Source organism: Miscanthus floridulus, chromosome 3 (genome assembly GCF_019320115.1).
Source record: "Miscanthus floridulus cultivar M001 chromosome 3, ASM1932011v1, whole genome shotgun sequence".
NCBI classification, from domain to species: domain Eukaryota; kingdom Viridiplantae; phylum Streptophyta; class Magnoliopsida; order Poales; family Poaceae; genus Miscanthus; species Miscanthus floridulus.
Genome location: NC_089582.1, coordinates 56,649,111 through 56,661,619, shown reverse-complemented (window position 1 = coordinate 56,661,619; position 12,509 = coordinate 56,649,111). Strand labels below are relative to the sequence as shown.

Here is a 12,509-nt window from a genome sequence, read left to right as displayed (position 1 = left end):
GGTTTATAAAACACCGACACAATTCGTGCTCAATCGACAATTTAGTTATGCCAAGTCAATGGAACCTATTATGCTAGTTTAGTCGTGTGACATGCTAGTCACCTATATAGAAGAATTATTCTGTGATAGTCAAGACAATTTAATGTTTGAAAAATGCATGCATTATGAATTTATGTCAGTTTTTTTTGAAACCATGAGTTTATGTCAGTTGTTGTGATATCTGTGCTACTAGATGGAAGATGGGGAGATGGGGCCATTTTTTTGAGAGGCCAAGAGCAAAAGTAATCAATGTGCCAAGCTCGTTTTGTGATGTCTCAATTCTCATAGACAAATGGCCCAAAAAGCTAATCGGCCAGCTTTTTGTTTTTTTTTTTGAAAAAAATCCATTTGACCTTTCTAAACTATTCTTGAAGTTTAGTTTTTTTCCCCTGAACTCGAAAACTGGGTAAACCACCTCCCTTAACTTTTAAAACCGTTTATTTTACCTCCCTAACCCGGTTATAGGTGGTTTTCAAAGACAATTTTGTCTTTTTCTTTTTTATTTATTTTGGCTGAATATTTAAAAATAATAATAAATCACAAAAAATCATAAAATGGAAAATTTATTTTTTTGAACTCCACATAAGTATATATACACAGTAAACATATAATATGGTATGCTTTAGTATAAAGTTTTTGTTGTAGTTTTAGATTTATGCTTTTTGTGATTAATTCATAGCTATAGTTTCTATTGTCCAATGGTGGTGAAATTTTTATGATGGTATAATTATTTTATGATTGAATTGTAGTAAAAATTTCATATTTGATTCTATTTTTACACACTTTTAACTATTTTGAAACTATTTAAATAGCATAAAACTAAATAAATCTATAACTCTGTTATATATGATCCAATGAGCATAAAAATTTTACTACAGTTCAATCATATAAAAATTATCCCACCACAAAAATTTCGCCACAATTGGACTCTAAAAACTATAGCTTTGAATTAATTACAGAAAAGGATAGATCTAAAGCTACAACAAAAATTTTATACTGAAGCATACCATATTATATATGCACTGTGTAGATCTACTCATGTGGAGTCCAACAAAATTAAATTTTTCATTTTATGATTTTTTTGTGATTTACTATGATTTTTTAAAAATTCAAATAAAATAAATAAAAAATAAAAAACAAAACCGCCTTTGAAAAACCACCTATATCCGGGTCAGGGAGGTAAAATGAACAGTTTTAAAAGTTAAGGGAGATGGTTTCCTCGATTTTGAAATTTAGGGAGGAAAACTAGACTTTGAGGATAGTTCATTTGGTAAAATGGACATTTTTTTTATCTGGGCCATCCATCGTCCGCCTTTCCTCTCTTCGTCGTTACTGGCCCACAAAAGCCCATACTCATTCACCTGCCTCTTCTTCCTCAGCCTCACGCACGCAATGGTCGCCGTTCGTCTCCTCGGCCTGCGTCCGTCGCCCGGCCGTCTGGAGAGGTGGGTGGGGAGTCTACCGGCCGCGGGTAGCTGGGGCGGTCGCCTCACCTTGCCTATACGAAGTGTCCGCTCCTACTTCATTCGGTCCATTCCGCCGCTCGAAGGAGTTGAGAGAGGAGTAAGGGCGGCGAGGTCCTCGCGCGCCATGATGGGCGGCGACCTGTACGCCCTTGACTTCGACGGCGTCTTATGCGACAGCTGCGGGGAGAGCTCCCTCTCGGCCGTCAAGGTCTCCTTCTTCCCTCCTCGGTCTTGTTTCTTCCGGGCCTGGTATGCGTGAAATATGCAACTGTGCGTTATTGGTTGACACAGTGTGCTATGGCAGGCTGCGAAGGTGAGGTGGCCGTCGCTGTTTGAGCAGGTTGATGCCGCCATGGAGGAGTGGATAGTGGAGCAGATGTACACCGTAAGACTCCTTTGTTCCCCACCCATTACTTGCTGCTGCTTGTGTACGGTGTGTACCTACCAAGTTAGCATATCAAGGCTTCATGTAGCTATGCCGTGACTTTGCAAAATTGAATTTATTAATTGGTTGGAAGCGTCTTTCATGGAGATGTGGGAATCTATAGATCCCCCTAGGTAGATTCCATGTTGCAATGCAGCTCACCACAGCAGCAGCAAACTGTCCCTAATTTGCACCTTACCATAGCAGCTTTAGGCAACAAGAATGTGACAAAAAAAAAAGAATAGAAAAACTAATATAATTTGCCAAAAAAAACAATGTGTTGGGTCATTGAGTTTAGTGGATTGGAACAGTGTGCAACATGCAGCTTGCTCATATTGCTAGTTTTGTTATGTCTTTCGGTGCCCTATCATGAACTACTGAGCCCCCCTTAGTTCAATCTAGCTTGTTGTTGCCTAGTGTTATAAAAATCAACTAAGAATCTACTTCCACCGATACTCCTTGCCAGCCAACCCCATCCATCATTGCTGCTGCAGTAGTGAAGTCCATACTCCATATCAGCCGGCCACCATGATGTATCCCCGTTTGTTAGAGCTTTGGGTGGCTTCGGCTCTGGTTCCTGCTCCTCTGTGCACTGCAGCGAGGAGACATTTCTCTCTCCTCAAAATGAACTAGGAGCCAGCGAAGCCACTATTTTCGGCTTCATCAGCTTTGGCTCCTCCGTGCACTGTAGCAAGGAGCTGGAGCTGGAGCTGTTTGGAGCCATGCCAAATAGGGCCTAAAGCTTTGCAGCAACTTTGTATCTCCTCATGGTGCAGATACAGATCTGGGACCTGGTTAAACTTAGGTGCATTTTATTTCGTACCCAAGATCCCTGGCATTGAAGGACAATGTCGGTATCTAAACAAATTTTGAGGTTCTTGTAAGCAGGTGGTCACTTAAGAGGATGGTGGTACAATATTGGAGTGCAAAACCTTTCTCTGTTTGTCACTTTGTTTTCCCCAAACACATGAAAGTTAACATACCCACTGTATGAAGTTATCGCAGTACTACTGCAAATGTATTGGTAGGTACTCCCTCCGTTCCAAATTGTAAGTCATTCTGGCTTTTATAGATACATAGTTTTTACTATGGATCTAGACATGATGTATACCTAAGCTATGTACCTAGAAAAGCCAGAACGACTTGCAATTTGGAATGGAGGGAGTAGTTGTTTGCTCCACACTTCACTAGACATTTGAACTTTAAATGTCTATAGTAGAACACCAATGGTAATTGAACTTTTTATTTATTTATTTATTTATTTTAAAGAAACTATGAATGATTCTATGAATAAATTGACCTTATTTTTCCTGGTGAAGCATAATAGAACCATGTCCTCATATTGGTTGCGTGACGAGGAACATAGGATTTCACTTTACATTCATTACTTAGAATGTTTTGTGCTATTTCAGCTTCGTCCAGTGGTGGAAACAGGATATGAGAACCTGTTGCTTGTAAGGTTGCTTGTTGAGATCCAAATACCCTCTGTTCGAAAATCATCAGTAAGTTCTGCAGTGCTTCATCTGTAGTGTATTCATGACCAAAGTAACATCATGCCTGTCTTAGGTGGTAACAGAATAGGCAAAATGGTTATAGGCTTCTAGCTTGATCGATTTTTTATATAAGTAATATTTGCAAGGTTGCAGATGGGCTTAGCATCCAAGAAATATTGGAGAACTGGTTAAAACTGAAGCCCATTCTCATGGATGAGTGGCAAGAAGATAGAGAATCTCTTGTAAATCTCTTTGGCCATGTAAGAGATGACTGGATTGAAAATGATTTTTCTGGCTGGATAGGCGCTAACAGGTGACTGATCTATGAAATAATTGGTGTATATTTTCTTTTTGGTCTGACAAATATATTCGGAGAAATCAGGTCAGATTTAACTAAACACTTCGTTCTCTTATACAATTACCCTCGGTTGAGGGGAACACTTCTGAACTTTCAGAAATATTTTCAGGCTGGTCATGGATGTAATATAGATTGTACATTTCTGTATAGTAGCAGTGCTAGTGCCCTTAGACAGAGCATACAAAGATACTTTAAGAAAGTAGTAGCAGAAACCTCATTGTATGTAAGTGGGACACTGGGACTAACTAGTAAATGACTTTCTAATTTGTATGTTTCAATGTGATATATTGATTAGTGGCTATCAAATAAGCTGGAAAGAAAATTGATCATTCATAGTTCTTGATTATTGGCTCCATGTCTGCAACCTAGACTTTTCTGTGCATGAGTGTCTCCAGGAGCACACAAATGATACGTATGTGCTTTGCTGCATGTTATTGGCTCATTGCTTGTGTGTATGATTCTGTTTCACAAGGTAACTTAAGTTTATTTCTCCATGTGAAAGTTTTGTTTGACTTGAATAACTAGAATTTTGTAAGTCACTTCCAAGAGGGTGGCATCTGCACTTTTCACACTCTCTTTTCAGTTTTAGAGATATTAAACTTTCGAAAAAGTTGAATTAATGTGTTCACTCAGAAGTGTTTCATGTTCATTACACATAGAACAAAAGATGTGCAACTCATGGACGATTATGTGACTGCAGGTTTTATCCTGGGACAGCTGATGCATTGAAGCTTTCAAGCTCTGAAGCTTACATAGTCACAACAAAACAGGTCTATCTCATACATTTTCCTGCTGTGTGGTCTATCTTTTTGTGATATTCTGTGTCATGAGTTCGTGGTTTTATTTCTCTTTTATGTACATGTTTATGAACAACTCAGCTTTGTGTTTTGACAAATGATTCTAATTTCTAACAACCATATTTAGGCTTTACAGTTTTGTTGATATTTTTTATAATAGAGATTTAGAAGTTTGTTTCCAGCTTTTAGTTAATTCAAATTTACTTTTACAGTTCTGCTCTGTAGGTAATGCAGAATGCTGATCTTCTACTGATCACTTTTTGGTTGTCTTTCAGAGTAGATTTGCTGAAGCGCTGCTCAAACAGTTGGCTGGAATAGATTTTCCCTCTGAAAGGATATATGGCCTTGGCACTGGGTTAGTAGGGCACTTATTTTATGTTCCTTCACATATCAAGGGGATTATGTGATTGAATCTGTGATTCCATTCTTACAGTCCGAAGGTTAAAGTTCTCCAGCAGCTGCAGCAAATGCCACAGCACCAAGGCCTAAAACTTCAGTAAGTCCACTTTCACATGATCGAATTTTTACACCATTTACTGCGTTGTATAGCTAGTTCTGGCCAACAATTTATTGGCCAACAATATATAAATATTCCTTCCATACCTAATCAATTAGTTGGGACATCCTCTATTACTGTCAATCAAGGAATTACAGTTGTATCTTTGGTTTTGTTGCACCTAAACAGTTTCATCGAGGACCGACTTGCAACTCTGAAGAATGTGATCAAAGAACCAGCGCTGGACAAATGGAACCTCTACCTGGGTAAGTCATGGTTGATGGTTCTAACAAAACCCAATGATTGATTACTCAGTAGTCAAAACTAATATGTGTCGCTGATGTTGCTGGATGCTGTTTGCTCAGTGACATGGGGATACAACACACAGAAAGAGAGGGAAGAAGCAGAGGCTATACCAAGGGTCCAACTCATTGATCTCCCAGATTTCAGTAGGCAGCTCAAATAGCTGGCAGTGACATGGCGTGGATCTTGGAACCTTTGTTTTTTGTTTGATGTACGTAACTAGATATGAACAGCAGAAATACTTGAATTTTCGATCGAATAAATTGTTCACATATTTGTGGACTGATTTATTTCAAGCATTCTTCTCCTGACTTAACTAAGATCTTATAACAAACTGAAATGTCACACTGTGCGCCCAATATGGGGGCGGTTGATGCCCGGGCGTCACAGCTCTCGACGAGAATCGCTGCCTGTAAAATGTGCGCCCTCAGCCTGAGGAGAAAATTTTGTATTTGGCCCTAAAAATAATGCTTCTTTTTTATTTGATATCAAAACTGAAAATCTTTTCTATATGTCCTCAACTCGAGTTTTTATTTCCTATTTGACATTCCCGTCAGTTCCGTGAGCAACTACCGTTAGCTGTCGAAGTGAGGCGATGGGTTAAATAAAGGATCAAACATCATCTTATATAATTATGTATAATTATATTCAGTTTGAAATTAATTATTTAGATACATGAATAACAACAATAAAATAGGTCTCCAACAACATCCAATTTGAAAATGACATGCAGCAGAACAAGAGCACATTTATTTTAGAAAACTCACATGTTCAAGATAAATGCAATATTTAGCATCCATGATCACAATAATAGTCGAGATACATTCAGGTTCACATGCGCAGAAACATTTTCACAGGATTGCATCCATTACAGACATCTAACACAATGCACATTTAGAAAAATTTCTCATACAAGAATCACAAACTCATCCTTCTTTTGCTTCTTGTGCTCAGTGCCGGACTACTAGGATGTAGTCTTTTGCTCCTCGTGCCCGTTGCAAGGCTATCAAGCTACGACAAAAGATTCTTTGCAGCATTTTTATCTACTTCTTTCTTCCTTCTTTTGCCTTTTAACTTGACAACAACAGCTTGTGGTTTATCTTTGGATGAGGGAAGCTTAATTGAAAGTGGTTCAGGTTGATTTGAACCACTTCTAGACCTATACATGTTCATGTGTATGAAAACATTATTTGAGATATATTTGATATACATTTCGGTAATAAAGAACTTATTAATATATTGGATATACATTTCATATAGAAGGGGCTGGAAAATGCAAGCATATAAAGTTGACCATGGGAATGTACTGTTAGATAGAATTGCTTGCAAAATCAACAAACTAACCATGCAAAATAAATTCAGATTTAGTATAGGCTACCTTTTTGATGCTCCAGAGTTAGAGGAACCCTATTTTCCCTTTTTCCTACTTGTAATCTCCGAGCTTATACTACAAAAAAGAAGAGAGTTTGGTACTTAGAAGTCATCATTAGCTTTCTATTAGTAGAATATTTATTCAAATTTTTATTAATTACCTTCCTTTGGTCTAGAATTAGAGGCATCACCGTTTCTCTTCTTACTAGCTGTGGGTTCATGTTCCAAGTTTTGACTACAGTAATATTGAAAGTACTAGGATGAGACACCATGAATTGGAATCTAAATACAGAAAGTGGAAATTGAGCTAATCTTGGTGGAAAAGTCATAGAACGTGTGTGCTTCATCCTCCATTGGCACAATGGAACTCTCTGTTGATTTGGTAATCTTCTTCCTCTTTTTCGGTGTTCCTCTACATAAGCAAATAGATAGTAAACAATAAGATCTAATTAAAAAAATATGCATAGAAGATGAAATGTACCTAAGAGTTTTCATTGCTTCAATATCTTCTTTGCTGCCCTTCCTGCAGTTGTGCCATTGATGCCTATATTCCTTACAGATAGGATATTGGTGCTGCCCTTTTTTACCCTTCTTGTCACTACGGCCTTTGTGTCTCTCGGTTTTATGCCTACCAGCTACAGACATTAGTAGTGGTCCTGAAAGTGCATCTAGCCCTTTAGTGGGTTTTGGATGATTGAATGACAATGTGATTAAAGAACTAACCTGTTTGCTAAGTGTGGACAGGTAATAGGTTATCTCACAGGTACTTAGTGAAAGCCAAAATGATGTGTTATTGTGTAAACAATCTAGTTCAAGCACAAGACAACAATGCAAATAGAATTCATGCAAAGGCTTATTTATTATGGGATTTCCATGTTCTATGTGAAAGCAAGCTTGTAAGAATTAATTAATGAGACATAAGGGATTGCATATGGATTGGTCTCATATTTGAAGCTTGCTAAATTGAAATGAAAAAGATAATAATACATATGAATGAATGATTCAACACAAGATGTGACTTAATGGCTTGAGATGGTGAAGATAGCAAGGAAAGGCTTCGAGGTACTAAGCAAGGGTGAAGGGCAAGCGACGGCTTGGTGGCCGAAGAACCTAGCTAGGGTGAAGAAGAAAGTACTTGCATTTAGTTGAGGTACTAATCAAGCTAAGATGGTCATATTGATGTGAAGGATCAAATCTATATTGGACAAGTTGATTAAAGTGACTTGATGCATTTGGAGTTATTCATATTTGATGAATGGAATCAAGTCACATGCTCAAGATGGCTATGCTCAAGTGAAAAGATCAATATTGACATGTTAGCACCCTCACTTGATGAAGATTGAAAGACACGGCATCAATTTAAAGAAGATCAACTAAAAAGGTTTAATTTCGTTTTTCTTTTGATCTTGAGTTAATAGGTATGCCGTACTATTAAGAGGGATGCAAGTTTAGGTGGTCTGAGAAAGATAGAGTGCTCAAGCATAATAATTAAATCAAAAGAGAGACACTCTAGCACTTCACGAGCACAAAGAATAATTTTCTGTGACTGTCGGTGTCGGAAGTCCCGACGTAAGCCGGAACTCCCGACAGTCGGAAGTCATGACTCTTGCCGGAAGTGCTGACTCCCAGTCACTGCCTGTGCGATGACTGTGGACGTCGGAAGTCCCGACGTGAGATGGAACTCCCGACAGTCGGAAGTCCCGACCTAAGCCGGGAGTCCCGGCATCGATGGTTCTACTGACCTGCTGACTGTGCACGTCGGAAGTCCCGACGTTCGTCGGAAGTTCCGACCATCGGAAGTCCCGACGTTCGTCGGAAGTTCCGACGTTGGCTGTCTCGAGTGGACTTTGACCTCGCATGAACAGTGTTTTCTTCATACGTCGGAAGTCCCGAGATCTGCGTCGGAACTCCCGATGTAGATCTGAACGGTTAGATTTTGCCTTGGAGTATATATATACCCGTCTCCTCCATTCTAACCGTTGCCCACTCATTTCATTGCAACAAACACTCGGCCAAAACAGCCCCCAAGCATTCTAGGTTCGCCACTCTTCTCTCCTTTGCCTCCAACTTCAATTCCTAAAGGGTTTGAGTGATTGGAGAGTGGATTGAGTGAGAAAAACACTTTGAGCAAGCTTGAGCACTTGATTTCTTCGTCAAGCCGGTTTGATTTGCATTTGTTACTCTTGGGGATTTTCCCCTAGCCGGCGAGGCGTCGCCCAAGAGCTTCCATCTTGTGGAAGAGCCTTGGGAAGTTTGTATTACCCTTGATTTCTAGTGAAGAAACTCAAGTGACCTTTGTGGTATCCTTGAGTGAGGTAAGGAGGTGGAAGAGACTCCGACCAAAGTGGTCACCTCAACAACGAGGACGTAGGAGCTCCTTTGTGGGGCTGCCGAACCTCGGGATAAATTATTGTCTCCCGCGTGCTTGTTGTTGTTGTGATTTGCTCGAAATTACTTGTATTTGGTTGTCTCCCTCTCTCTAGCTATTTCTTAGGGTTTGGGACTCGATCTACGGAGTGGTGGCTTATCAACGTCAAGAGAGTGACCCAACACCTTACCTTACCACTAGGAAGTGGGTTTGTAAGTCATCGGCATCACAAAGTTCATTTTAGCACTTGTAGTTCATTTCCCGTAGGGGTCGGAAGTGCTGACAGTTTGCGTTGGAAGTTCTGACCCAAACTGTCAGGACTTCTGACACGTCGGAAGTTCTGACCCAAACGTCGAGACTTCTGACACGTCGGAAGTTCTGACCCAAACTGTCGGGACTTCCGACATTAACTGACTAGTGCATTTTGATTCAACTCTTTGGTTGCCGCTGTTTGGCTCCCTAAGTTTATCTAGTATCTTTTATACACTTTGTGGCTAACTTGTGGGGGGTTGTATTACTCTGATTTGGAGTTTCCATTTTGGAAACTCCTATTACTAATCGTTTCCGCTTTTAAAGGTGTTGATTTTTCAGAAACGCCTATTCACCCCCCTCTAGGCGACATCCTAGATCCTTTCAATTGGTATCAGAGCGAGGTTCTCACCCAAAGCTTCACCGCCGTGAGAAAAGGATGTCGACGCCTATCGAGTTGGAGCCGATGCTTCTCCAAAGTGATGGTTCAAACTTTCTATCTTGGTCAATTCATGTACTCAATGCTTTTAGAGATATTAGTCCTCTTGTTGAGCATATTGTGTTTGCAAGCATACCTCTTCCTATAGTTGATTGGAGCAACTATAAGAATTTATCAAAAGAGGAAGAGATATGCGTGCAACTAAATGCTCAAGCTATTAATATCATTTTGAGTACATTGAGTGCAGAGGTTCAAGATGAGGCAATATTCAATGGACAACCACCTCCGGAGAGTGCTCATCTCATTTGGACCAAACTCATTGAGTTATATGGAAAATCCAAATGCGATGATGCACTTGAGGTCGAGTCAATGGAAAATATGTCCATTATGTCTTCATGCAGCGAAGAAGCCTCAGAAGATCTCAAGAGCGCCAAGCTGGAGCAAGAGGTGCAAGCCGAGGTGACTGCGCTGTCTGCAAGCGCATGCCGGACGTGTCTGGTATCCCTACCAGATGCGTTCGGTATGGCTGAGGCAGCCGGACAGCAGGCAATCTATGATGATGAGGCTCAAGCCCGGTGGCGGCCAAGTGATGAGTCAACCTCAGTATCTCATGATACTCATCACTTATGTCTCATGGCCAGGAAAAGCAAGAAGAAGGCTAGCAAGAAAGATCAAGCCAAGGAGATAGCACGAGTAGATGATCAAGAAGAGAGTGATATTGAAATTGAAGATAGCTACACTCTTGATCATCTAAGCAACAAAGACAAGCTCATTCTCATGAAGCTAGTTGAGAAGAATGATGAGCTAGAGGAAGAGAATGAGAAACAAGAGCAATCACTTCAAAATCAAGAAAAGTTTCTCATCTCCAAATTGCAAGAGCTAAAGGCCATAAATGAGAGGTATGAAAAATTATCAATTGAGCATGCTTTAGTTACTAACTCCTCTTCTAGTGTTTCACAACTAGAGAAGGAAAACTTTGAGCTCAAGGCAAAATTAGATGAACTCTCAAGCAAATATAATGTGCTACAAGCAAACTATGTTCATCTCAAGTGCTCTCATGAAGAATTAGTAGAATCAAGCATCATGCTTGAGGTGGCTCATGAGGTTGTGATTACAACGGTAAAATCATCTCAACCTCCTACTCACACACTCACTTGTACACAATCTCAATTGAATATTTCTTGTGCTAATGAGTGTGCTTCTCAAGCAAGCCAATCTTCGATTGAGCAAAAATTTATAGAAAACATAGAGCTCAAAGAAGAGGTGAAAAGATTAAAGAAAGATGTGATTCGATTGAAGGGTAAGGAGAAAGCACAACCTTCTCAAGATAACCATGATAACATGGTGAAGAAGCTTGAGAAGGGTTCAAACCTTGCTTCCTTCAAAACCCAACAAAGGAATCACATTTCAAGCAAGGCCAACACAACCAAGAGCAAGAAACATGGAAAAAGTATGTGCTATGGTTGTGGATTGTATGGACATGAGTGGGCTACGTGTCCACATAAGAATTGGGCCGACAAGGTTGAAGCCGCCACTCAAAAGGCTTCAATCAAGGAGGCCAAGCAAGTGAAGAGTGATGGACAAAGCGCTTGTCTCATGAGCAAGAAATTGGGGCATCCTACTAAGAAATGCCCAATATATCAAGAGTCAAGAAAGGTAGCCCAAGTTGCAACAAGAAGATGCTATGGATGCAATGAGATGGGCCACAAGGTTGATAGATGTCCATACAAGCAAAACAAGCATAAAGCAAACAAAGGTCGCATATGCTATGCTTGTAAAAGAAAGGGGCATCTAAGCTATGATTGCCCAAATGGTAACATCCCTAAGCCGAACACATTTGTTTATAATAATATGCTTAGGAAGACCACAAAAGGAGTTAGCACTAGCAAGGTGATGTGTTCACCACAAACTAGTACTAAGGCCATTTGGGTGCCTAAGCACTTGTTGACTAACCCAAAAGGACCCAATAAGAGTTGGGTACCAAAATGTGCTTAGGTTGATAATGTAGGTACTTGGTGGTGAGATGAAAGCTTCGGGATGGTTGAGCAAGTAAATTGAAAATATTCACTCAATCTATCAATCAATTCTTATCATAATCTCATATATGGTTGACCCGAAGATAAATCAATGACCATATCGTTTACTTCATCTCTACCATTGGTAACAAGTACCTAAAGACCTTATAGGATAGCCACTTTGTGTTTAGTGCTCAATGGCTCACAAATAAGCATATTTGTGAAATAATTAGAAGTGACTAATTAGTTTTATTTAATCATTATCATATTTGCCATGTGATGCTTTTAATGGCTCTCTAGTAGAGCAATGCATTTGTTCAGATGCAGGCATACAAGAAGTACTAGAGCTAAAACGAAGAATCACAAGCAGCGCTTCAATTGTTTCTGTCCTGCGCCTACCAGACATGTCTGGTATGGCCAGGGTAGAAAGGAAAAGTGTTTATGTTCTTCACATGCCGGACGTGTCCGGTATGTCTACCAGACGTGTCTGGTATGGTAGGAACCAGAGCACTAATTGGGATGCAATTGAGGTTTGATCCATATGATTTCATATATCCTTAATTTGCTTAGAAGCTTGTGATCTATCAAACCTAAGTGGGTTGTGAGTATGTCTCAACGAAATTTAAATATGGCAAATTACTTTGTGTTGGTCAAAATAGAAAATTGACTCCCAAATTCTTAAAAGAATAAA

The 12,509-nt window shown here is 39.7% G+C and overlaps 1 protein-coding gene across 1 annotated transcript; it reads left to right on the top strand.

Annotated features, from left to right (window-relative positions):
* The first annotated feature begins 1,369 nt into the window (after positions 1-1,369).
* LOC136545791 (uncharacterized) lies at positions 1,370-5,696 on the top strand. Its single transcript, XM_066537766.1, has 9 exons — positions 1,370-1,713; positions 1,810-1,890; positions 3,342-3,431; positions 3,569-3,735; positions 4,481-4,550; positions 4,853-4,932; positions 5,011-5,073; positions 5,263-5,339; positions 5,439-5,696. Exons 1-9 carry the CDS (start codon positions 1,432-1,434, stop codon positions 5,537-5,539), a joined length of 1,011 nt encoding a protein of 336 aa, XP_066393863.1. The 5' UTR covers positions 1,370-1,431; the 3' UTR covers positions 5,540-5,696.
* The last annotated feature ends 6,813 nt before the right edge of the window (positions 5,697-12,509 follow it).